Source organism: Urocitellus parryii, chromosome 1, assembly GCF_045843805.1.
Source record: "Urocitellus parryii isolate mUroPar1 chromosome 1, mUroPar1.hap1, whole genome shotgun sequence".
Taxonomy (NCBI): Eukaryota; Metazoa; Chordata; class Mammalia; order Rodentia; family Sciuridae; genus Urocitellus; species Urocitellus parryii.
In genome coordinates, this window is record NC_135531.1 from 207,472,199 (window position 1) to 207,498,895 (window position 26,697).

General features: G+C 37.7%; 1 protein-coding gene across 3 annotated transcripts in view; it reads left to right on the top strand.

Annotated features, from left to right (window-relative positions):
- The window catches only part of Fmnl2 (formin like 2), a 281,047-nt gene that overhangs the window by 173,461 nt on the left and 80,889 nt on the right, over window positions 1–26,697 (top strand). For all 3 annotated transcript variants that reach the window (XM_026389145.2, XM_026389166.2, XM_026389156.2), the window contains exons 3-6: window positions 4,643–4,723; window positions 9,289–9,365; window positions 18,664–18,747; window positions 22,325–22,477. In XM_026389145.2, the coding sequence (XP_026244930.1) occupies window positions 4,643–4,723; window positions 9,289–9,365; window positions 18,664–18,747; window positions 22,325–22,477 (395 nt within the window). The remainder of the gene's footprint in view (window positions 1–4,642; window positions 4,724–9,288; window positions 9,366–18,663; window positions 18,748–22,324; window positions 22,478–26,697) is intronic.

Genomic DNA, 26,697 nt, shown 5'->3' on the forward strand with positions numbered 1-26,697 from the left:
ATCCATTAGTAACCACAGGAACCTCCCCTGAACAGTAGCACAGGTGGGCTGGCACTGGTTTCCTTTGGTAGTTGTTTTGCAAATTAGAATCCCATCAGAACTTGCCCATGGCCGCCTATTGCAATTAATAGGTGGAGTCCCCCCCTTGCCTTTTATTTCTAGTACTGGAGATTGACCTCACAAATGTTGGGCAAGTGTTTCTACCATTGAGCTAGACCCTCAGCCCTTTTTATTTATTTTGAGACAGGGCCTTACCAAGTTCCACAGAATAAACTCAAACTTGTGATGCTTACAGGTACATGCCACCATTCCTCAAATCATCCTCTCCTTTCTCATTGTTCTCCATATACTCCTATTTGTACTTTCTATAAGTCAGAAGAATCTGACATCCCCTTTGAAATTAAAATATTTTGGGGCAAGAACATGTATAAGCTTTCTTAGAGACTTTGGTGCTCTCAATTTCTTGGGGGAGTGTAGCTCACTTTGTGTCAGTTATTTTTTATTTGTATAAATAATTCTCCCTATGAGGGCTGAAGTGTTATGGCTTACCTCAATGCCTCCAATTTAGGAAATCTGATTGGTTTTGGCACCCCCTTCTCCATACAAGTGCACTATTCTTGGTCTTTTGTACACTGTATAAGTATTTTCTATCTATAAACAATATTAGTGTGATATTTTATTCTCATCTTCTCCATGTCTACTGTGTCAGCATTCTATTTAAGAGGGTACACTCTTTGAGGACATGGATTATTTCTGTTCATCGAACTCTGAGCACCAAGCTGAATCTTCCAAATTAGTACTCATTAATGGCAATGGTTCTAGTTGTGATTATGGCTCATTTGGAGACTATAGTTTGCTTACTCAGACTTGGGAAAGGATGCCCAACCCCAGCTACTTCCAGCTTCTAAGGTGGGGAGGCATTCAGGTGTGGTAAACTTATGTGTAAAAAAGCAAAGCCCTTTGAATTTTCACTATCCATTGTGAATTACTACAGGATCCGAATAAAAAACATTAATAATGGCATAATGATGGTGACATCTAATTCATCCTTAAGGATACTTAAGCTGTTTGTGTAGCTCTGTCGTTATATTACTGACATAGAGCCAGTGAACCTGTGACCATCCCAGACAGGGAGAGAAACTCAACAGTAAGTGTATTCCCTGAGAGACATTCATTTCCTAGAGACTTTCTTCTTCTTCTTCTTTTTTTTTTTTTCAAATGTCTTGCTGTAATTTCTTTCATTAAATCTCAGAATATTAAGGTATAACATAAACTTGACTAGGATTTTGTTTGATTTTGGAGCTGCTTATCCAAATGATTTATAGAGTGGAAATGTTTATAATTTGATTGTTGTAAGTCAATCTCATACCAAATTAACCTCAATTAATTTCTTGTGTAATTAATTGTACAGGTAGATAGAGAGGCTGTAAAAGATCAGAAATGTTTTTGCTAGAGGAGTGGAATATCCAGGTCCCAATCTTTATACAGAAAATCTTTCAGTGAGAAATCTCATTGCATATAAGTGAGGAGGGGAACTGTTCCCAAAGAAACAGTCCAGGTTTGAAAAAACTGGAAACTGCTTTCTGCATCTCATAGCAAAGGCCATGTTGTAGTCTAGCCAATAAGTTCCACTCACGGGGATTTACCTAATTATTTACCTAATTATTTAGTGCACATCATAGCCCCTTTGTACAGTTCCTTTAGGAATCGCCTGGGTTTTCCACTTCTTGTTGCAGTTGATATGAGTGAAGTCCAATAAATGCTTTTCCTTTTCCCCTCTCTGAGAGGAGTTCTGTATAAGCAGCCTTACCTTCCCGGTGACCAGTTAATGAGAAATGTGTCATTATGAAAGCCATTTGGCACTTGCAGAACATGTGACTGACACAGCACAGGCTCAGCAGCAAATGTCTTTTAGTTTGGACACGAGTTTGATTGACTGGGTCCTATCATCAGAGCTGCTGTTCAAAGGCTCTGAAACCATAGTAGCAAATACTAAACACAAGTAGAAGTTTATTAAATTTAGACCTTGTCCATAATTTCTTGTATTCAGAAAGGAAATACAATCAAGTCAACAGGACCAGTAAGTGTGTATTTTTGAGAAAGCCCCTCTGAGTCACCAAAATTTCTTGTTTTAAAGGAATAAATATGACTGTTCTCTTATGAACAGATAGATAGCCTAAAAGAGCAAGAAAACAGAAGTCTCTTAGCAACTGTTGATAGGCTGAGATTTTAAGTCTTGAAACAGTGCGTTTGGTGGAGTTACAATTTGTTGAGTCTCAAGTTTTAGGTACTTTTTATTTAGAGATAGCTGTGCTGGAGAGGAGCTGTTTGTGTCATCATTGGATTTTTAAATTTTTGAATAATTGCAATTGTATTCTTAAAAATCATATTTTTAAATTAATATCCTAATCTCTCTCTCTCTGACATCAGCTTTTGTTAGCAAACACAGGTTGGCAGTCATGGTTTAATTAGTTCATTTTCCAGAACTTTTTGTGATTATTTTAGTCCTCAGCGACAGCATTGCTAACCCTATGGCAGTAGATTCTCCTATGATCTCTTAGCAAAGTGTTAGTGTTGAAAAGAAAAAAAAAATTCATATGTTTTCATGCATAGACACAAGAATGTCACTAAACATGGTGAATACTAGTGAATTGTTACTTAGCAATTGCTGTCAGACTGGGCACAGTAGTGTATGTAATTCCAGCAATTTGGAGGCTGAGGCCAGACTATTGCAGGTTCTAGGTCATGCTAAGCAATTTAGAGAGACCCTGAGCAACTAAGGGAGATCCTAGCACTAAATAAACAAATAAATAGGACTAGGGATGTAGCTCAGTAGTAAAGAGCCCCTGTGTTCAATCTCTAGTACCAAAAGAAAGAAAATTGCTCTCAGGATTGAAAATTTGAGGGAATAATTAGCAACAGTATGTTGATCTCTTTTTAAAGAACTTTATTGAGATATAGTTTACATACTAAAAAGTTCATCCTGCTCATTTTTAAATAAAGGGGAAATATTAGTAGATGTTTAATGACAAACTACTTCCCCTGTTATAAAGTATTAAATATTAGTAATAGCTGTTTCAATAAATTTCTGTAATAAGAGGTTCTTTCAATATCAGATGATCTTTAGATTTTCTAAATCTGTAATTAGGTAAGACTTGAGTGGATCAGGAAGAATATGGTGGTCCTTTGTGTTGGAGAAACACAAGTTTATAAGGGATAAAGAAATGCTTAATCATGTTGGCCTGTTGCCAGTGTTACAAAATATCAAAAAATTTCATTCTAAAGTAAGCAATAATCAGATTAAAAAGAAAGATGAGGAAAACATCTTTTGAGTTGTAAGTAGAAAAGAACATGATAAGAAAGTGATAAAATCCATCCTCATTTCATGGTTTTCTTTTTTTAAAATATTTTTTGTATCTTTATTTTATTTATTTTTATATGGTACTGAGGATCAAACGCAGTGCCTTAGACATACTAAGTGAGCACTTTACTGCTGAACCGCAACCCCAGCCCTCTTTCTTTCTTTCTTTATTTCTTTGGTCCTGAGGGTTGAATCCAGGGGTGCTTAACCACTGAGCCACATCCCCAGACATAATTAAATATTTTTGCAAAATATTTTATTAGAGACAGGGTCTTGCTGAGTTGCTAAGTGCCTCACTAAGTTGCTGAGGCTGGCTTTGAACTTGTGATCCTCCTGCCTCAGCCTCCCCAGTCACTGGGATTATAGGCATGTGCCACGGTGCCCAGCTTGGTTTTCTTTTAGAGCTGATTAAACCATCCTCCTTGTAGAATATATACAGAAAAGGTTGTGAAACCTGAGAACTGGCATATTAAGTAGAATAAAGTCAATGCCTGGTAACTACGATGCAGGTCCTAAAATAGCACTTTGTCAGCTTCTCAGGAGTGTTATGTCTTTGCCTTTATGATTATGACCGTTCCCTTCATTGGCCCTTCATCCATGACTTTTATGCTGTTTCTCTACAAGTGTGTGCAAACGTGGATGTACACATGTGTACACACACACACACATTGTATGTATATATACCTGATCAAAATATTTTTGGATCTCATAACTAGGAGCTGCTTAAGGAGCCCATTAATGATAACACACATACCTGTGTTCACACTCACATGCTCCACACTCCAGTCTCTTGGCTATAAACTCACCACTTATTTTTGAAACAAATAAGTTGTATCTAGTTTGAGTCAAGTCTAAAAATACGGGATGAAACTAAATAATTGTCTGAAAGATAATTGAACATTGAAGACATCCCAAGAAATATACAAGCTATTGAAGGCTTGTTCAGGAGGACTTGAAATAGGTCAGGCCAAGAATATCCTGCAGAGAAAGCATTTCATATTCTGGAGCTGAGCAGACATGGGTTTGTATCCTTTTGTACCACCAACAAGCTTTGGCATCAAAGGAAAGTATTATGTTTCGCTGAGCTTCAGTTTCTTCCTGTGCCAAGAGAAGATCATCTACTATAAAGATTCAAAACAATTAGTGCATAGTGCTTATTTGCAGGGCCACATTCTCCTGGGATGCATTTTGGCCATGGTCAGTGACATTAATCTGTGTGATGTAGCGGACTGTGTCATGCCTTCATACCTTTCATGCTCTTTGCCTTTGTGCTTCCTGCAGGAACGATTCCAGGTGAAGAATCCTCCCCATACATACATTCAAAAGCTCAAAGGGTATCTGGATCCAGCTGTAACCAGGAAGGTAAGGGGATTTGTTTCCATTCTGTGTTGTAGCTTCCTCATTAGTGGACAGAATCCTTATGTACTTGGAAAGATTTTCTTTCCCTTGCATTTGTCTCTGCCAAAGCCTCTAGGAAAACCACCTTTGGATACTGAAAACATGAGAAGACAAGGAATGAGGGTACTCCACCATCCTCCTTGCTTAAGGAAGCATTTAAGAGTATTTTGCTCCATGGGGGTCACATACCTCTAATGGTTATTGACTCTCTGCTATTCAATTACACAGGGCAGTGAGTCCAGCCCAAAGGTGGGTAGGCCCCAGGAATAGCAGGCTTTGCAAAAGGAATACTTGTCTTTCATGCTTTGGTGCATTTCTAGAGACTTTGAAAAATCATTGGGGCTTTGTCATCCCAGCTGTGCAGTCACATCCTGTGCTGATACTTTTAGTAGGTTCCCTGCCCCAAACCCTGCCTCTGGCCCGAAGAAGGTAAGGAAAGAATAGTTGCTTCCATTCTCAACTGGCTCTCCTTTTACAAACAAGCCCTGCTTTGTGCAGCCACACAATTGGTTTAAGCCGATCCTTGTGGTAAAGCATGGAGCCTGGCACGGCCCTGCAGGCCTGGGTGGGTCCTGGGATGTCTCAGGGCAGAGCCTCCTTTGCTCAGGATGGATGAAGTGGCTCTTCACCAGACAGCAGCATTTGTTTTTTCCTCGACCTTCCACAACTCCTGCTTTCAAGGATCCAGTGAAAATATCTCAAGCTGAATTCTCTGTTGTCTTGGCATGTGACTTATGAGAAAAGAAAGGCACACTTTTTCCGAGGAGCCAGTTTTCAGACCTCTTGGCGCTTGAATTTTTTAAACTAAATCTTTTTCCCTCTTTCACGCTAACCCTTCCTTATTCCACACCTCCCAAAAAAGTCAAGCAAAGCAAAAAAAAAAAAAAAAAAAAAAAAATGGATTTCAAAAAGTTTTCTAAAGGTTTTCATAATTTCCCAAACTTGTAACTTCCAGGCTGGATGGCTTGAGCCCTGTTACTAGGCACACGCCTTCTGAGCTGAGTAGGGCAGAAATGCTGATGTCTGCACACAAGATTGAGACCTCCTGTCAGAGAGAGAGAGAGAGAGAGGGAGAGAGAGAGAGACTGTTTTGCTGTCTCAGAAATCATTTAACAAAGTGGAATAGGACCCCAAATCCTTGTCTGCATGTTTGCTCCCTGACGCCTCTGCCCTGAACCATGCGTGTCTACCCAAATCCCCTGGTTTGATCTTGAAGGATGAGGCAAAAAACAGTCATTTAAACAGGCAAAAAAAAAAAAAAAGATAAACTGGAGGTTGGATTAACTACCTCTGCTGTAGTAAGATTTCTGTTGGGAGCTGGCAGTAGGAGAGGATCTGTTCTGCACAACATAGTTATAATGCTTAAAACCCAGAGAAAAGGGAGATTTGTTTGGAATAAGGCATGGCTTGCAGCTGAAATGAGCTTAAAATTCTCAGCCCTAGTATGGTGGTGGTGGGGTGATTTCAAATCAGAGCTTTAAATTTTAGCACCAACAGTCTAGGTTGAGCAGTCTTCCTTTAACTGTGTCTGGAGCCCTCTAGTACTTCATTCATTAATCTTTTGTTCAAATTAAATGGAAATAGCTTTTTTTTAAAATTTCTAAATTCTTTAGCATGTTCTATTTAGATTTTCTTTTCAGTAGTTTTAAATGAAGCCCTCCAGCGCAGGGAAGGAAGAGCCTAAATTAGATATCTCTGAGACCAGAACTCTCTAAATCAGCCTCCGTGTTTAATATCAGGCACTTATTAGACTGTGCTTGGGGGGAAGGATGTATTCATGTCTGGCAGGGAAAAGGCTGCAGACCATGAAAACAGAAATTTTTGCCTTTGCTAGAGCTGCATTTGGGGAATGAAACCTTTTGTGTGGCTCACCCTGGGGTCAGCTGCCGCCCTGGGTTCATCCACAGGCCCTCCTTTTCTAGGGAAGGAAGGAAAAGAGTACAGAACAAATGGATTCTACCTGGCTCCTCCTTGCTGGTCCCCCTGGGCTCATGATTTCTCCTTGAAGTGTTTTAAAGCATTCAGGATACATTGTACAAGTGCAAAGTGTTAGCACTCATTGTTTATGTGTTAGATAGAGAAGGGGATTCCAAAGCTTCTCTATCGTCTAGAATCCAGACTAAAATTGAGCTGTTCCCAAGATAGTACAATACAGGAATAAAGTCTGGTTCCATTTACCTCAGTTATCATGCGGTTGCAAAAGGACAATGCCCAGGATGGTCAGTGCCTAGGAAATGTTAGCTGCTGCTGTTACTATTATCTAGTGCCTTGATTTGGTTACCTTGTTTTGAGATACACACACACACACACACACACACACACACACACATTTTAACCCTTCACCTGATCCTCATAAATGCCATTATGCTCTCACTGATAAACTTGGGCCTTTGGGGCTGATGATGTGTAGGGGACAATCTTGCCTGAGGAGGCATAAGGCAGAGTTAGGGAAGCAGCAAAGGCCTCAGGGAGCAAGTCAGAACTGTGCTTAATGCGCAACTTGGAATGCTGCAGTGTTTTCTGAAGGCCCCATGTGCAGACAGCCTAAGACTTAGGACTAAGGCGTGAATAGCTACTAGGGAGTGGGCAGCACACCTAGAAAAAGCTGCTGTGTAGTCTCCTCACAGGTCCTGTCTTCCTTTTAGCAAATGAAGAATATAAGGTTTTCTGTCTTTTCTCTTTCCTTCTATAATTGCCCACCTCACCCATTGATTCCTTTCTATTCAATTAATGATTTTAATCTCCAAGGGAAGTGTTTAGAGAATGAGTGAACAACCCTTTAGCCAACCATCCTGCTGTGCTCCCCTTTCTTGTCCTGTATTGCACTGACCATCTTTATTGCTGGAAAGGGGTTGAGGAATCTGGGCTTAGATGTTCCTCCAAACATCAATGACCCTACCATTTCTTAGTTTTTTTTTTTTTTTTTTTTTTAATGAAAAAGGGAATGTTTCTCTTTTTCATTGCATTAGGGATATTTTTATTTACTTTATCCCACTACGTCTGGATTTCCAAAACATTACATCTTCTTAGCATGTTTGGGGAATAGCAGTTATGGAGAAACTGTAAGGAAGCCAAAGGGAAGAGAAGAGGGTGAGAGGAGCCTACCTAAGCTGAGCCGTGTTCTAAGTCTCCATTAGGCCACCAGGTCCCAAGTGTGTGACAGGGCTCTTGCCACTCCACATACTCAAATCTTTATTTTCCACCTCCTGCCTTTCCTTCCTGTCCTTGGACATCTTTCTCTGAAGCCATGAGAGCCATTATCATCAGGGTTTGGAGCTGATGACTGTTGTTTCCACAGCACTTGTGACAGCAGAGAAGGGTCCTTCATATCCTGAGCATGAGTTCACATGTAACTCATAATGTAATGTAAGGGTGGCTCAGGTCTATGACTCAGGTAGCCTGGTTAGAAGGGATGGCACATCAATTTCCTTCTTTCAGCATGGCTTGAGACTGTGGTCACTATAAATTAAATGTTTCTATAGAAAAATGTGTTCCAGAGAACTAATTGTAGTGCAATCCATTGGTGTCTTGGAAATGGTTTAGATTCAAGAGGATAGAGAGATATAGAAAGATTCATTAAGAAAGAACTCCCAATGGAGTCCTGGAAGGGCAGGTGGGATTTTGATAGGCAAGAGAATGAGGAAGGATATACTGCTTATATATGGGTATGTACATGTGGGAGATGTTCCACAGGAGAGACCTCCTAAGTGAGGACTAAGGGGCAGAGATAATGATGAATGTTTGTTTTTGGAACACATTAGGTGTAGCAGAGAGGAATTTGATGTAGCAAGCTTGAGACTTTTCTGTGCTGAGCAAGACCTGCTTGCATGGCTGGCATCTGTATTTTGGGAGGGTTCCCACCATTCCCTAAGAATGGCTTACTGTGCCTAAACTGTTATTGAAAAAAAAAATGGTTTATGCTGAGTGCCCATTTTTCCCCTGGGAGTCTGGAATTTTGCCATGAATAAGGCAGAGAGTGCCTTGGAGACCAACTCCCCCCCAACCCCAAGTGAAAACCTTAGCTGCTGGGTCTCCAGTGAACTTCATGACTGTTGTCATTTGTGATTCCTGGGGGGAGGGGACTGTTGTAAACTTGCACCAGGTATCCTGCATACTTCATCCCTTTCATCTTCTTGCTTTGCCAATTTAGCTTTGCTTTCTTTTGTTGCAATAAACCACAGCTTTGAGTGTGACTATATTCTGAGCCCTTGAGTCCTCCTAGTGAATCACTGAAATGGGATGATCTTGGAATCCCTGACCCGTAGCTATATTGGTGAATATTATTATATATGTGGAGTAGGGTAAAATAATCTACTTACTCAAAGATACTACATGAAATAATTTTTGTAGTTTTTTCTCATAAGGTACTTTTTATGATAAGAAAGATTTCTATGCTTTGGGGAGAAGGTGACAGAAGCCAGCTTCAGAATAAAGATCTTTTCATATTTTATTAAGTTTATTATAAGAAAGCTGTAGTTGCAGCAGTTGCTGAAGTATGTTTTGTTAGAATCTGTGTTCTTTGATTATAGAAATTCAGAAGGCGTGTACAAGAATCTACACAAGTGCTAAGAGAACTGGAAATCTCTTTAAGAACTAACCACATTGGGTAAGTATGCCTCTTTATCATCTTAACTATAAGACCTTTGGGCACTTTACAAAGTGGCTGAATCATTTCCAAAGACTTGAGTTTCCTTATTGTTCATTCTAAGTTAAAAGTCAGGTTTATATAGGGTGGAATCTTTTGATCCTACTCAGCTTCCTTACTGTGCAAAATCATTAGAAGGAGAGATAGTCCTTGATTTGGCATGTATATATATATAACAATTCTATATTTCTTTGCTGCAATGCAGTAAATATGGGCAGTCCATGATGAGTGCTTGTTCTCATGTGTACATGACAATTCTCTGGAAAATCAGGAAATCTCCAGAGTAGGTGTGGATTGCCATGTGCAGTGGTGCATGCTTATAGTCCCAGCCACTTGGCAGGCTGCAGAAGAAGGATCACAAGTTTGAGCCCACCCAGGGAAATTTCGTGAAACCCTGTCTCAAAATGAAAAAGGTCTGGGGGTGTAGCCCAGTGGTAAAGTGTCCCTGGATTCAATCTCCAGTATTTAAAAAAGGTAGGAATGGTGTGGACTGAGATCCTAAAAAATCTCTAAGCTTTCATTGTGGTTCTTTAAGATGGTGAGTTAAAGGTGCTTTATTCCCCTTTCTCAGTTCCCTAGAGTTTCTGGCCAGAAGGGGACAGAAACTGGAGTGATGTAACCTTACCCAGTCTAGACACGTTCCGAGTCTCTCATTCATACATCTCAAAATCTTGGGACCATGAAGTATAAATCTTCTCTGGGAAAATAAAGTTCAGGGAATCTCTGCACTGGCATTTCTGAGAGTTTCTTGCATGCAACAACATGGTGTTTTGCCTCAAGCAATACAACTTTATTACATTTTTTCTTATTCCTGGGATGGCATAATTGAATCTTAAAATAAGGTGGTTTGTCTGCAAAGCAGAATGATAGCAGATTTTGTAGCCTTTGTTCTGCTTTAAGTATGTGTTTCTATTAAGCAAGTATTTAACTTTTTTGAGGTTTGACTTTTTGGACTTTTCAGTGAGAGGACATTTTCTTCTCATGTCCTCTATGATATATTTTGGAGGTATATTGAAAATGGAATTATATACTCATATTACATATAGGTTATACATTACAGTTTTCTTGTGTTTCAGACCATTATTGGTATAAATCATTAAAATGGTTCATTAGTACGATTATTTCAGAATAAATCCTTTTAGGGGTTTTGGGTGAAGTAGCCTAATGGTGGAGAGCATGTCTAGCATGCGAAAAGCCTTGGGTTCAATTCCTAGCAACCACCAGAAAAGAACAAGTTTTTAAAATTGTAGAAATGCCATTGTGATTTATAGATGAGAGGGTTTGGGTAAGGTTGTTCCTTTCCTTTCCTAAAGGATAATCTGGCAGATTTGTGACTTTGAGAACAAAGTCTCCAGAAAATGAAATGAGCCTGGTCTTTGTCTACAAAAATGGACTTAGAGAAATGAATCAGAGAAAATCATTATTGTAGAACTGGAAGTGGAAGAGAAGGTTTGCCCAGTCCCTCGTTTTACAGATGAAAAAAATTAAGGCCCAGAGACAGCGAATTGCACAAAGTATATGGTTGTAGATCCAGGTGCTTTGGCTCGAAGCTCTGGTTTTTCAACTTGCTTACCCTGGCAGCTCTTTCTGTGAAGGAAATTAAGATAATCGGGACTCTGGGATCAAAGCAACGAGGCTTGTCTGTTGAGGGTGATGTTGATGGTACTTTAATACAGTTGGGCATTCAACTTGAGAAGTTGAAATACTTTCCAATATTTATGGGTCAGGAATGAGATTTTATTTGGTATGGTCCAACCCTATATCTTGGCACTTTCTTGACTGATAATGGTGGAATGAGTTGTAGCCAGGATTTCTACAAACTGTCAAAAAACATTTCTTCAGGCATTTATGAAATATCTTGAAATTGACCACCAAATACCAAAGCAAGACAATCATTTCCAGTACAAAGTTGTCAGAATAGAAGAGTCCTAGTTGGATTGAAGCCAGTGTAATCTGCAAGCAATTGAAATGGTTTGTTGAGGATACTGGAGGTGTGCTGGAGGATTTTTAAATTTCTTCCATCTTCACTTGCTAAAGTTTTCCCTTGCCCACCACTGAAAACTTTGGCTTTAGCAGCAGAAAAAGTCATGGAGATGCATCATTGTTTGGTATATGCAACCAATTACTGGCATAAACATCTGGAAAATAAAACCACACACTAAGATTTTGACCTGTCTTTCCCATCCCAAACACCTGGAACTGAACTGGACTCTTCATTATGTAAACTATCTGGCTAGACCTCATTTGATTGGGAAATCTTCTAAAGAATTACTTAATGATAAGGATAATAAATTATTACCATGAGGGAGTATTGGAAGGCAATGTGCTATGTAAGGGATCAATAGGTTTTATCATAATCCTTTGAGTTAAATAATGTATAATTTGGTGTCTATTTGTCTTATGAAAAGATATATTGATTCAAACTTTTGCCATGCCCCCTTTTAGTTATTTGACCTTAGATATATTACATAAACCCTCTGCACTTACCATGTGAGCTAAGTTAACTTATCTGTAAAAATGAGTGTGTGAGCTGAGGATATAGCTCAGTGGTAGAGCGCCTGCCTATCATGCCTGAAGCCCTCAGTTCAATCGCCAGCAGCATAAATATGTTAATAAATAAAATGAGTGTACTAATACTTAGCTCATAGGGATGTTCTGAGAACTAAATGAGATAATTTATAAAAGGTCTTCTAGAGAATCCTGATATGTAGTAGTGACTCAATATGTGATAGCTATTATTTATTGTTATGCTTCTGGCAAATAATATCTACTCATAATTCAACAATAATATACAATACATCCCTAAGGAATTCCATGCAGAGTGTTACTCCATCTAAAATGACCCTGATACCTAGGGTATTGTGAAGTTTGCAGTTCCCAGAAATTAAAAGGAGGAATTACATTAAAGATCTACTTGTTCTGAAAAAATTATTCTTGGCACATGCTTGCACTTCAAGGTTAAAGTCTTGGGCTTTGCTGAGATAACATTCTAAGCTGCAGCTTTGTCAAGCAAAAGGTTCTAAGTTTTGATATAAGCCTAAAACTCTATAAATAGAGCAATCTTCTGAGAAAGAAAATTAATTTTCTTTGAGCCAAATTGAAATAAGACTTGGGCTAGGAATAATCCCATTCACTCACTGTTAGGAGCTATCACAATAGAGAATTGGATTATAACTTATCCAAGTCCCTGAAATTACTTGAAATACCCTTGAAATGAACCAAGTACCATTAGAACACACTGGCAAACAGCATGAGCAGGCAGATGTCACCATGCTTCTGATGTCAGGGTGATAGGATTCAAGTGGTACTAAGGGTGAGCTGGATAGATTTACTGGCTTTGTTCTGTGGAACTGAGGTGTAGGTGATCTCCTGGCGGGTAATTGATTCTAGTAAAACTGCCTGTAATGATGGACAATTACTTCTTATCCAGGGTGCAAGGTCATATAAGTTTTGAAAGATGCTTCTTTCACTTTATCTTACGGGTAGCTGAGTGAACAGGCATGAGATTGCAAGAGGAATGGGGTAAGTTGGCAAGGAGGGGAAGAGGTTTGTATACAAGGGAAGGAGCTGAGGGACTGCTTAGTGGCTTCTTTGTCAATCATGCTGATTAGACCATGACAAATGGGGAAAGATAGGAGAGTGACCAGGCCTACTTTTAAAATTCATTTACCATGTGTGGGGTGTGTATGTATGCATCAGACTACCCTATGATTAACTCATTCCTACTTTTTTAGAAGTCAAGATCATAATTGTTTTGTCTTTTAAGCACTGTGTTAGGCATGTTAAATGTACTGTTTCATTTATTTCTTACCAAAATCTCATTATTGCTCTTTATCCCTGAACCATTGTTTTACAAATGAGAATATTGAAGGTCAGCTATTAAGTATCTTATTGAACTGCTCACCACTTGGAACCACTGAGGTTTGAAAGTAGATTTGCCCAGATCTAAGGTACATTATCCATACTAGCAGTTCTCACCATTTTTTTTATGTCAGAACCCTTTAAGTTTTTGAACCCCAGTAAGCTTTTGTTTATGTGCATTGCATCTATTAATATGTAACATATTTGGAAATTAAAACATATATTTTAAATGTATTTAATGATTTAATATTTAGTAAGCATTAATTTAGATATATAAAAACATATTTGTATGAATATTAACATTTCATGAAATTAACTATTTTCCAATTTAAAAAATTAGTGACAAGTAGCTTTTTTCTTTAAACATTTTTGCAAATCTCTTTAGTATCTGAATAATAGAAAGAAAGTAGATTGTCCTGAGTGTACGTTCAATCGCTTGTGAGACATTGTTTTAGTTGATGTATATGAAGAAAATTTTTGCCTTTCACGTATACATACTTGAAGAAAGGAAGAATTGTTAAATGCCCTACTCAGATAATGACAGATATTCCTTTTTTAAAAAATAATACACCAGAATTCAACAAGTAGAAATTACTTCCTAAAGGTAATGCTGTATTATGTTAAAATCCACTTGTGTAGTCTTGTATTTTGAATGGATCTTTTTTTAAAAAAATTTTTTATTAGTTGCTCAAAACATTACAATGATCTTGACATATCATACATTTGATTCAAATGGATCTTTTTTCAAAAATATTTTTTTAGTTGTAGTTGGACATGATACCTTCATTTTATTTATTTATTTTTATGTGGTTCTAGGTTGAATGCTCTACCACTGAGCCACAACCCCAGCCCCTTGAATGGATCTTTTTTCCTCATGAGTCTATGACATGATTCCTTCATCCCTCCCTCCCAGGAATGGGAAGATTGAATCTAGGGCTTCACACATAGTATTAAGTTCCCTACTATTGGACTGCATCCCCAGCTATATTTCTTTGTTCTTTTCAAATTTTGAGACAAGATCTTGCTAAGTTGCCTGGAGCTTGCTATCTTCCTGGCTTTTTTCTACCTGTGATTACAGGCATGCGCCACTGCACGGGCTTATAACGTGATTTCTTAACATCACACATTGATCATTGGAAAGCATAATTTCAGTGAGTATATTTGGCTCTTTTAGTTGTTGAAACATGTCATTCTATAATATTTACAATATTTTTTTAAAAATTACATTTGTCAATAATAACCAGTCTCACTCATCAGAATATACTTTTAAATAATGGGAAACTGAACTAGTGGTGAATACATGTTTTCCAAAAGTTTTTCTTTTACTTCGAACCTCAAATTTTGTCACTGATGACAAATACTATCTGTTGTTTTCCCTAAAATGACAGACTTAATTTATTTATTTTTGAGTAAATGACTGCATTTACCCCAAACTGTATCACAATAGTTTATCAGTTACTTTTTTAAAATTATTTTTTTTAGTTGTAGATGGACACAGTACCTTTATTTTATTTATTTTTTGTGTGTGGTTCTGAGGATCAAACCCGGTGCCTCACATGTGCTAGGCAAGTGCTCTACCACAGAGCTATAACCCCAACCCTGTCAGTTACTTTTACAAGTAAACTGGCACTCCATGAAAAAATAAGTGGCAAGTTCAGCATGCTACTCAGAAAACTGCCCAAGTGCTTTTCCTTGAACGAACAGACATGCTTCTTATATCAGCTTCCTGTTTTTTCATACACAAAATTAAAAAGATATGTACTCAAAATATGTATTGCTTTATTAAGGGTGTTCTCAAGTGAGGCTTGCTTCCCACCCTTCCTGGAGTGCATGGGGTGAAGAATGCAATAACAAGTGTATCCTTTGGGGGCAGCAGTTTTACCCACCATTTCTTTTGTGTCACGTATGTTGGAATTAACAAAGTGCAAAAAGAATAACATCTTAATATTTTTGTGGATATAGTTTTATCCTCATAGTCATCCTGAGTAGGTTTCAGGGATCTCTTATGGTGAGTGGGTTACACCTTGAGACCAGTGTCAAATCTTGATGGTTCTTATTTTCTCTTGTTTTCCATGATTTTTCGGCTACTTCATTTCTTGCCATCTGTCTATAAGCTCTCTCTCTAAAGGAGGCTAGCAAAGGAAATTCATTATTTGTCTTATTCTCTTGTACATATTCTGGCTGCTTTGTTTGATCTTGGAAATTGAAAGCCAGGAGGGTCCCTTAAGACTTAATTTTGCATTTGAGGATAATGAAATCCTAAGATTTGGGGAGGCAAGGAGAACAAAGTTTTGAAATAAAGCTTTGAGCAGTCTACAATAAAACAGTGACTGTTAGCATTTGCGCTTACATCTCTTCTTTGAATCCAGTTTTTCATGATCCCTGTCTCTCCCAGCTTCTAAGCATCTGATTTGGAATTTGCCTGAATTTAAATTTACAACATATGGTAATTACATTTGAATCTGTGAGGCACTTGGGAAGTAATGTGCGCTGTAAGAGCCAGAAATAATTTTACTTTCCAAAACCTGTAATCACCCAATTTGAAACTGTTTGCCTATTGGCAACATATTAAAAAAAAAGTGTGAGTAGCATGCATGGAGATGAAAATGGAAATACATTATTATGGGAACCCTAAATATATGATAGAATCATTACATGATCAAGTATGTAGATTTCCAAAATGAGGCATCTGTATTCCTTAAAGATTTTGCTTTAAAAGTTGTCCCTTCTCATCCTCCTGTCCCCCTTCATTTTTCATGGAAGTTTGCTTTTAGTTCTGTTCTTTTCCATACAGAATAACACAAGTAGGGGAGGGCAGGGGCTGAGAGGACAGGAGGAGTAGGGGGGACTGTCTTTCTTATAATCCATATCCTTCTTGCTAGAATGGCTTTGCTAAGCTAATATCATTGATGAAGGAGATAAGGTAGCCAATCTTCTATGATTTATATTTTCTTCTTTCCTATGTCACTTGGGGATGTCATGGATGAGACCCAGGGAGGATCTCATAGCTTAGAAACATAGGTTTATTGCTTATTATTCAACCAGAAGCAGGGCATGTTATACTCTAGCTAGCCTTTTAGCAAGTAAGCAACAGGCTCCTGAATTTCATGAAAATTGTCATTTAAGGCACTTTTACTCAATGTCAGCATGTGGGAATGAGGACATTGATGAGTATGTTAAAGCGAAGTAAACAAAACCAATTAATCTTTATTCCTGCATCAAAATATATACATGTTTGCATGTTGAGTCAAGAAGACTGCTGCTCTGGACTTGTTTGGCTATTTCCTACCTTTTTTTTTTTTTTTGGTTAACTTTTTATGTCTGGGTCATTTGCCTCCTGTCGAATTTGGCAGAACATCTGAGGAGCGATGGGGCTGCTGGTGGTTGAGACATTGGCTAGTATGGAGGGTACCCTGAAGGATCTGTACTCTTCAGAGGCAGTGTCTACAGAATCAACCAGAAGGAACTTCAATGCCTACTTTTCTCTATTTCTGAGTTTGTGGGCAACTAATATATGAAAAATATGTGAAAGTGAGACTGCCCCCCAAATCTGGACCCTTATCGTTATTTTTCATATTAAAAAGACACCGCCCTGGATCAATTGACATTGTACAGTCAGAGCCCATAGGCTAGACCAGTGGAGAGGCCAAGGAGAAGCATGGGGGCCTGAATTTAATGAATGACTAGTTTTCTGATCATGATGGAGAATTCTAGTTCTTAAGTCTCCTGCCAATCATAAAAAGAAAAAAAAAGTTTGCTTTTACTCTTTCTATGCTTGTAATTATCATCATTTAAAATTGTTGAGTGTCTCCTGAAATCTAGCAGCATAGGGAATATTTAAAATAAATAAAGTATCTAGAAACGGATGCTGTGAGAACACGTATGTGGCTGTTTTGGAAACTTCAGCCTCAACCAGCAGGCAGCCCTGTTAGTTGCATTTAGGACTTATAACAAAGCTGCTTTGTGAGAGTGAACAGATGCTGTTTTCTTTGCCAGTGTTGCTGCTCTGGGTTTTTTGTAAAGGTTGTATTCTTACACACAGCTGTGCGAAGTGCATATGTTTTATGGTAGCCTGTCTGAGGCACTTGGGGGATATACAAGTCAAGCTGTCTTAATTTCCCACCTTTTTGCCTCCTACAAAAACCTGTAGATCTGAGTTTGCATCATGGAGGTGACAGGAGCTTGGAGAAATAATAAGCTTGATGCTTAGACAAAAAAATGAAGACCCTCCCTCCATCCAAGGGAGGGGAAACACCAAAAATTTAAAAACAAGCATCCTGCGTTCATCAGATTTTCTTTCTTTCTTTCTTTTTTTTTTTTTAAAGACAAATATCCTAAGTAGTTGCTCATCTGTAAGGACACATGGGAAAATTGTCCTACTATTTTAATAGATAATAAGACTGGCTTCCATGGTAGCTCTAGTGTTCATAGTTGGTCAGACTTTTTGGCACTGCGTTTATGGAGGAGAGCATCCATTTAGGAATGCATTTGGCAGATGTCCCACAAGTACCATTTTGATGACAATCAATGAACTTTTTCCTCATTATTTGTTGGAGTTTCTCAGTGAGTGAAGATTTAATCAGGTCTCACATGTTCTTTGAAGGTTAGTACACTGGAGGAAATCTGTAAAATGGGGTAACAGGTGTTTATCCTCAGTACCTAAACATGAGGTTTGACCATCTGATTGGAATTGTTATGAAGATCAAATAAAATGTCTACATTTTCAATAAAATGTTAATCACCATTCAAACGTAAGGTGGTATTTTTTAAAATTCAATCTTTAAAAAAATATATTTTTATCACGTGTTGCCCTTGGTGATGGCCTGCGGTGCTTGCGGCCTTTTAAAAGGTTTTAACGTTCATGGAAAAAATTAAGCAAATCTTTACCTCTATTGAATTTCCAGAAGCCCATAAACACTGGCCTCTCATTGGCTAGTTTAGTGGTTTCTACAGCTTCGTGTGCCAAGAAGGAGTTGAGTGTGGATTTGGAGCCCTGCCGGGATTTCAGTGGTTATGGCGTCATGTCCCTAGTCTGCTCATTCTCTGTGCAATCTTGGCTTCTTCATCAAGCAGCCTGTGGATCAGTTGTGGTGGAAAAAAGTACATTTAGCAAGTTCCTTTTTTTGGAAAGTTCTTTTATAGGTTATCTTAAACCTCCTAAGCAGTGAAATGCAATGGCACATGCACAGGTTTTGCTCCTTGTTTTTGTGTGTGGAAATGTAGTTTTCTAGAAGCCTCTACCGCATGTGGAATAGCCTAGGTTTTCCTCTGAATTTCCTTTGAAGCATTGTATGTTTCTGACAGAAAAGCAAAACTTGCCACTGTTGTCCTCTCCATAGCAGATCATGTGGTCATGTGGTCAACCTCTTCAATGATTTTTTTTTTTTCTCTTCACCAGATGGGTCAGAGAGTTTTTGAATGAAGAAAACAAAGGCCTTGATGTCCTAGTAGAATATCTATCATTCGCACAGTATGCAGTAACGTAAGTAAAATTTGGCTTGTTTGCATTTGAATTTTATGTGGTCACAGAATATGCAGTTTAATGGTAAAATTATATACCACATTCAGGGCAGGAAACCAGAAAGAGATGTGAGAGGGGTTTAAGGTGGTATGTTTTTGTTGAATAACTAAAAACTAATCACATAATTAATATTAGAAAGAATTTTAGGGGAGAAATAAGCTGAGTAAAAAGCACCTTCAGAGGAACCTTGCTTTCAAAACGAAGTACTTTGTGTTTGTATGTGGTTCTGGGGTTTGAACCCAGGGTCTCATGCATAGTAGAGAAGCATTCTGCTATGAAACTTCACCCCAAAGAAGTATTTTGTTGATGGATGAAGTTACAGATAGCTATATGGTAGAATGCTCTAGAAGTTACTGAAAGATGAATATGGTGTTTTGAGTGAAAAAAGCAAGATGTAGAAAAGTGACTGTTATTTTTTAAAATTTAATTTTGGGGCTAGGGTTGTAGCTCAGTGATAGAGTGCTTGCCTAGCATGTGGCTTTGACTCTCATCGCCACAAATAAAGAAATGAAAGTCCATTGACAACTAAAAAAAAAATTCTTTAAAAAAATTTAATTTCAGGGTGCTGGGGATTGTATGTAGTAGGGCCTTATGCGTGCTAAGCACACTTTACCTACCACTGAATGATTCCCACAATCTTTTTGTTTTTTGCTAGAACTGGGGATTGAACTCAGGAGTATTTCACTGCTGAGGTACATCCCCAACCTTTGTTTTATTTTTTTTTTTTATCTTTTTAATTTTTGAAACAGGGTCGGTCTCACTAAGTTGTCCAGGTTGGTCTTGAACTTGTAATCCTCTAGCCTCAGCTTCTTACAGGTGTGTGCCACTATGCCCAGGCCATCTTTTAATTTAAAAAATAATGTTATTGGTGGTATGGCCAGTGATAGAGCACTTATCTAACATGCGTAAGGCCTTGGGTTCAATCTCTAGCACCCCCCCCAAAAAAAGATGCTGTATATATGTATGTATATGTGTATATGGATGTATATTTATTATGCTAGTAAATGCATAGAAAACAATTGCAGAAATAGACACTGATAGTGCACCAAGAGGGACACCCCTCACTCCTGCCATTAAAAAAAAAAAAAAACTTTTTCTTTTTACTTTATATGTATTTGTGTTGTTTTGATTTCTTGCCCAAAAGTTGAAGGGGGAGGGGTGGAAATACTGGGGCAGACCATGAATCCTTGATTGTATTATTTCATAAATTCTCCCATTTTCTTGACTTCTGAAATGGTTTACAATAGGACTAAAGCATGTACATTTGAAAAATTCTCTTCACATTTTCCCCTTAAGTCAGACACATCCCAGTATCCACAGGTTTTGTTGACATAGATTGAGGTAATAATACTGTAGTTTTAATTTGATTGAAAGATGTTCCAGCCTAGGTGGTACTTCTTCCACCCTCACTGTTCTTTTAAAAGTAGTAACTTGTTTTTTTATATTGCCTCATTCTAAAAGAGTCCTAAGACCTAACCAGATGTTATCATATAATCCTTATCACTTCCCTGAGAATATGTGAGAAGGAAACAATTATTCTCACCTTACAGAAGCAAAAACTGAAATGTTAACTGAAACTGGCTCCATGAGTTTCTGTTTTGTTACCTGTCATATATTAGATGGAATAGACTAAATAAATAAGTAAAAGCCAGCAGATAAGTTCTTATCTCCCTGAGAAATTGTTCCTGAAACATAATCCTGGTTTTTATAGCATGTTCTATCAAAGGGTATTTCCTACATATCTCTGTGATATCAAAATCTGCTAATCTTTTTTATGCTTCATATTATTTGATAAAGCAGAATAATAATCTCATATATTTTGAAGTTCTAGGGTAATGTTTATGGGATTGTGGGAGGGCTTTGAAAAATCAGGAATAATGAATAAGAATACCATGTTGTATATTCTGTGTTTGCTACAAAGAATGCTTTATATATGACAATGCAGCTTGTAAACTAGATTTCCCAGATGTGCCTTCATATAGGATGAATGAGCAAAGGTTGTGGTGCTGTGTTGGAATTCTTGTAGTCTACAGCGTAAGACACTAGCCCACAAAAAGTTCAAAACTCAAAGAGTTCTTGTTTCCTAATCTTGTACTTTGGATTTTGTTTTTGTATTAGCTTTAAACTTTTTGCTATTAGCTTTCATTTGGTTTTGCTTTACTTAGATAATAAATTACATAATATAGTTGGTCTTTTGTATTAATGAAATAAAAAATTTCCTTCTATTGCTTGGCATATCTCAGTTTCCCAGCCTATAGAATGTGAAACAATAGGCTTAGATCCTATCCCTAAAATAGAAGCATTCATTAAGGTGCATGTTTTCTTTTTCCATGTGAGAGTAGGGGCCATAGATGCTGGATGGCTGAATGATTCGAGGGTTGCAAGGGGATCTGGTGAGCTTGTCAATGCCATGAGTGATCCTGGGGTGCCCCTTTGACTTAAACCTCTAGTCTTAATGATAGCTTTCTCTTTTTTGTACTCAAAAGTTTTCTTAGATTACCCTGTTCTGCCTCTTTTTTGTTGAGTATTTCTCTTGCTTCAAAAAGCATGCCAACATTTTCATCAGATCTCTGGAGTGGCTTTGTGCATCAGTCTCTGCGGATCAGGCTTTAATAGCTGGAAAAGTATCACCTAGTTTTCAGATGACTATTCTAATGACACTTTTATTTTGGCAGTCATATTTTTATTTAAAAGAATCATCAATCATTTCCAGTATATATTATTTTTCTTTTGCAATATTTTCTAAGATATTCTGGCGATATTAATTATAGCTCCCTTTATTCTACTACCCAATCAGGTGTTGTAGAATTGTAGGTAGAAATAATTAATACAGTGGTTTTTGCTGCTGCTGTGGTTTTGAGAAAGCATAGCTACTGATTTTATGAGGAAAAAAGATTCATGGAACACAAAGGTCGGTCTGTTTAAGACTTTGTTCCTAAAACTATACAAGAATGAGCAACTTAACTTGCCATTTATTCTAACATGGTTAGCATGAGTAATAACCTCAAAAAATGTCAGAGAAACAACAGTCTTGCTTTTAAAAGCACCACATTGGGAAAAGATTCCAAAATCAAAGCAAATCCATAACTTCGCTACTAATATATCACATATGGTTGGAAAAGTATACTTGCCAACACACTAGGAGAGAAAGCTCAGTGAAAATTGATGGGTAGGAATAAATTAGCATAAGCCTAACATATTGACTTGTTAAAGCAAAATGAAGACAGCTGTAGGACTCCCCCATTTCTATCATAGCATTTTAGCAATTGGTAAGCTAATAAACCCTATATTAAAATACAAATAATACATCACTATTTAATTTTTTGTTTGTTGTTCCATGATTCTTTTGCAGGCCTAGTATTTGTCATCTGTGCTTTCAATCTGAGTCCGTAGAAATTCTTTTATATTTCCTTTTTAGTTCTGTCTGCAAATACGTACCAAGATGTAAATAAATGTATTATATACACAGCAAATGTACCTATGTATATGTGTGAAAGTGAATTTTTAAGTCTTCAATGACATTCCTCTTTTGTTTTAGTTTTGACTTTGAAAGTGTGGAAAGTACCGTGGAAAGTTCGGTGGACAAATCCAAGCCCTGGAGTAGGTCCATCGAGGATCTGCACAGAGGGAGCAACCTGCCATCACCCGTGGGCAACAGTGTATCCCGTTCTGGAAGACATTCGGCACTGCGGTAAGTGCCTTTCATCAGGAAGCAGCTTTGGTAGGATGCACAGGTGCAGCAGGGTCCCTCCCTCCTCTGCTGATCCAGGGCAGTGGTACACTCACTGCCTGGACTGTATCAGACTGATACAGTACATCATGCTGCATAGCACTCCATTTCCAGTGATGCTAATGAAAGTTTCTTTAGGAGTTCATGGGCTCTTACTTTGGCCTGTACTCTATAGTGCTGTATGTCTTCCTGGAAATACTATACTTTGATTGAGCACAGAAAGTCAGAAAATTCTGCTGCCAAATGATAGAAGAGAGTAGCCCTCATAGCAGGTAAGTTTCTGAAACTGGGTAGCTGTTGACATCATGATGTAGGCACTCTTTCTAGGATAGAGGCAACACTTTGAGGTCTGAGCATCTAAAGATCCCTTTGTTGTTCTTCATACCCTTCTGGGCCTCTGTTTTCCTCCACTGGTCTGTGAAGCTCAGGTCTGTGTTCTAGTCATTGGTGTAGAATGCTTGACTGATGATGATGATGATGATGATGATGATGATGATTTTAAATGCTTAGGCAGTATTCCTTTGGTTAAATGTGCTTCAATCATCAACTTATATTTCCTCCTTAAGATTTTCTCTTAAATCCTTCCTCACTGAAATACCACCATGATGAGGGAGGATTGGTGCTGACCACCTGTATGTGTTATTGGTGTAATGTCAGTGAGGTTGTTCATTCACTAATACTCTCAATCATTCATTAATAGAAAAATATTTTTGAGCTTTTGTAAGTTGCCAGATAATGCAGAGTTAATTTACATTGTAAGTAAATCAACACTCTTGCCTGTGAAGATAGAGATATCATTTGGAGCAAGTACATGGAGGTTTCTATGGTCCATGAGTTTAATAATAAAAAAAAAACTTATTAATAAGATCCTCACTCCCAAATGTTGTTTATTCTTTGTAGATTAATAATTTACTTTCACTTATTTTAAGCGTGATGTGGTGAAGGAACATTAATTCTCTAAGGGTTTAACATTAGTGTGTCTTTTGGGTCATTGTAGTAGAGTCTGAGTGTCATGTTACAGTTAGTGACAATGTGACTTTCATACCTGTCACATTTGGTTGCCTTTTAATTAACTTGTCCCTTTGACTTGGTTTTGATTATAGAAACTTAAAATCTCTACAATGAAGTTCAGTTCTGCTGAAGGACTTGATGTTTGATTATGATGGCTCCAATAAGCCATTTGAAACTTTCCTGTTTAGAAAAGCCAAAAATGCCAATAAGTTTAATGTGAATTAATTAAAAATGATTAAAGAGCGGTGTTTCAATTCACCTCCTGGTATTTGCATTGGGCCAAGGGCAATATAACCTGCTAGTCTGCATCAACTTCAAATGTGGGCAGAAGAATATACAGCCTGATTTGGAAGTTAAAGAAAAGCCAACTGTGCCTAAAGAATTCCATAATCACCTTGGTACTGAAATGGAAATTTTTACCACTAGTTTAACTATAATTATATATATGGGTTTAATTTGCAAAGAACATTTTAATTTGGTTTTCTATTATTCCTTACTTAGAAAGTATCTTATATCTGCCAGCTCCCAACCTAACAAGATTCATTTTTTTGACTAATAATATATTAAATGATTAAAAACATTTTAATGAAGATTTTTCCTTATGAATACATACTTTCCAGTAAAAATGGAAGAATCAGGAAAATAAAAGAAATGTCCCAGGCCCAAGCAGGGACGTGACCCTGGATCCTGGAAGGTTAGGTATAGTCATCAAAGCCAAGCCTGAGCTGCTCAAGGTATCCTGCTACCATTCATTTTTAATTGGAAATATAGACCAAAAGTATGAAGCTAGACATGATGGAAATTGTATCTGGAGAAACACAAGAATACACAACTTTTCTGGTTGGCAGGTGTGCTGGAAGATGATCATCTAAGAAACCAACATCACATTCTTCAATTTTGTTTCAATAGTTTCAAGCTCAGGAAGGAAATTAATTAAATTTCATTAGACTTTGTTTCATCATTTCTAGTATTTTAAGAAAGTCAACATGGCAGTAGTTTTCATGCCCCTTACTGGCTGGAAGCTTAGATTTTTCTTTTTAGTGATGATATTCAGCTCTTGTGGTTCATGGATTTGTGCCTGGGGTCATTGAATATTGTCTGTGACTTACAGAAACAGCAATCAGATGTATGGGCGTGTTGCACTTCATATACCCAAAGATTGTTTACATTTTTTCTCTCCTCCTCCTCCTCCTCCTCCTCCCCCCTTTTGTCCTCTGCTCTCCACACTGCCTTCATGTTTTGACTTTTCTTTTTCTCCTTTTTCCTTCTGCCATTTCATTTCTGATTGTCTTCTCTACTTTGTCCTTTCTTGTCCTGCTCTCTCCTCATCCTCTGGTTCTGTTCATCTCTTATACCACCACCAGATTGGTTTCTCTGCCAGAGTATCTCCAGTTCAAATGCCACCAGAGCTGCTTCTCCCCCTGTTGCCTCTGGAGCAGCTTCTCTTTACACACTGATGATGAGGCTTCAAACCGGAAAACCTCGTAAGTCATGGGTGAAAGCAACACCCAAGAGAACTGAGATCATGCATGGGGGCAGGGTCCTATAACTGCTCCCCATGTTATGATAACCTATGGCTTAGCACCTACCTACTATCCCCGTATAAAGCTCACTGCCTATTAGAGATTCACACACTGTTATCATATTATGATTCTTCATATTAAAAATTTGAAACTTTAAGATATCATACTTTTTTAATATTATATGACTTTTTAACGTTTGTGTTCTGTAGAGATGATTTATTCTGGTAACTTTGTTTAATTTATAAGTGTTTCTATATCCAAATAAGCATTTTAGTCCCCTCTTCTTAATCCCCAGATAATAACATATGTGCTATGATCTTATCCAGTGTCATTTGGCAAAAAGGATTGGTTAAATTTATAAACCATAATGGGATTTCAGGAAATTTAAAACACTTCATAAATGAGGCTTAATTAAAGACAAAAAAAAGTGCTCTAACACAAAGTTTTTAAATAAACTTTGTTAACATATAGTTTCCTCCTTGTATTCAGACTTTAACTATTTAGAATTGATTAATAAACACACACCTTGAATTGCATCAACTATTGAATTCATACATTTGTCAGCTTGACCAGAAGGAAAATGTTGATATTGATGCAGTAGAAACCTGGTTTGTCTCCAGATCCTGGTTGAGATAGACTTCTGCCAATGTGGCCATAGACCCAGCTAAATTAAATGATGCAGTATATGCACATATGTGCACCTTAGATCTATGAAGACCAATGCTGTATTATTTCATATGTAAGAGAAAGTAGTTTTTAAGTTTTTAGACGGTTGATGCCATTAAACTTGGAATGACATAATAAATGCTCTGAGTTTTTAAAGATGAGTGGAATACTAACTTGGGACCTGGAGGAAGGACAGATGCAAACTGGGTCTTTTTGAGGATGGCTGGGGTTGGATGCTCCAGGTGGAGGTGAGGTGAAAGAACATGAGATGAGCAAAATCTTTTTCAGAGATGAGGCATGTTCGAGAAAGAGGGAGGAATCTGTCTCTTTGGGGGACAAGCTGTGTGCTGTAACAGAGGTGGAAGGACATGGCATGGAGAAATGGGTTCATAGATTGCAGAACTAGAAAGGCCTAGGTCATCCTGGCTGACCCTTCCCACTATGAGGAAGAACCCCAAGTCCTCATTGCCTTTCATACGTTAACCATGACTAACATTTCTTCTTAACCGCACCCCACATGAAATTTTACTATGTTTCCTATTTCATGTGGAATGGCAGTTCATGACTGTTTACCACCTATATACTTGATTTTATGTGAAAAAATAAAAAGTTCAAATTTAGGTCCTTATTTGTATATTTTAACTCAATAATCCCATTCCATCATTCTATAATACCATAATATCTTTATGGTAATAATTTTTTAGAGTTTTTAAATGACACAAAGATATAGATGTCATTAATATGATTTTTACTGGAGAGAAAACTTTATTGAATGATCGCTCTGTCCCAGACACTGTGCTAAGAGCCCCTGTGATTTATTTCTCAAGGCCTCTTGGAGGTAGCTACTGTAGGACCTAGTAGATCAAACAGTAAGTGAAGGAGATAGAATTTGAATAAAAGTGGCCTGATTGCAGTTCTCCCACTCTGCTGTCTTGCCTGCGTATTCATAGGGGCACTCTCTGCCCCAAGTAAATATCCTAT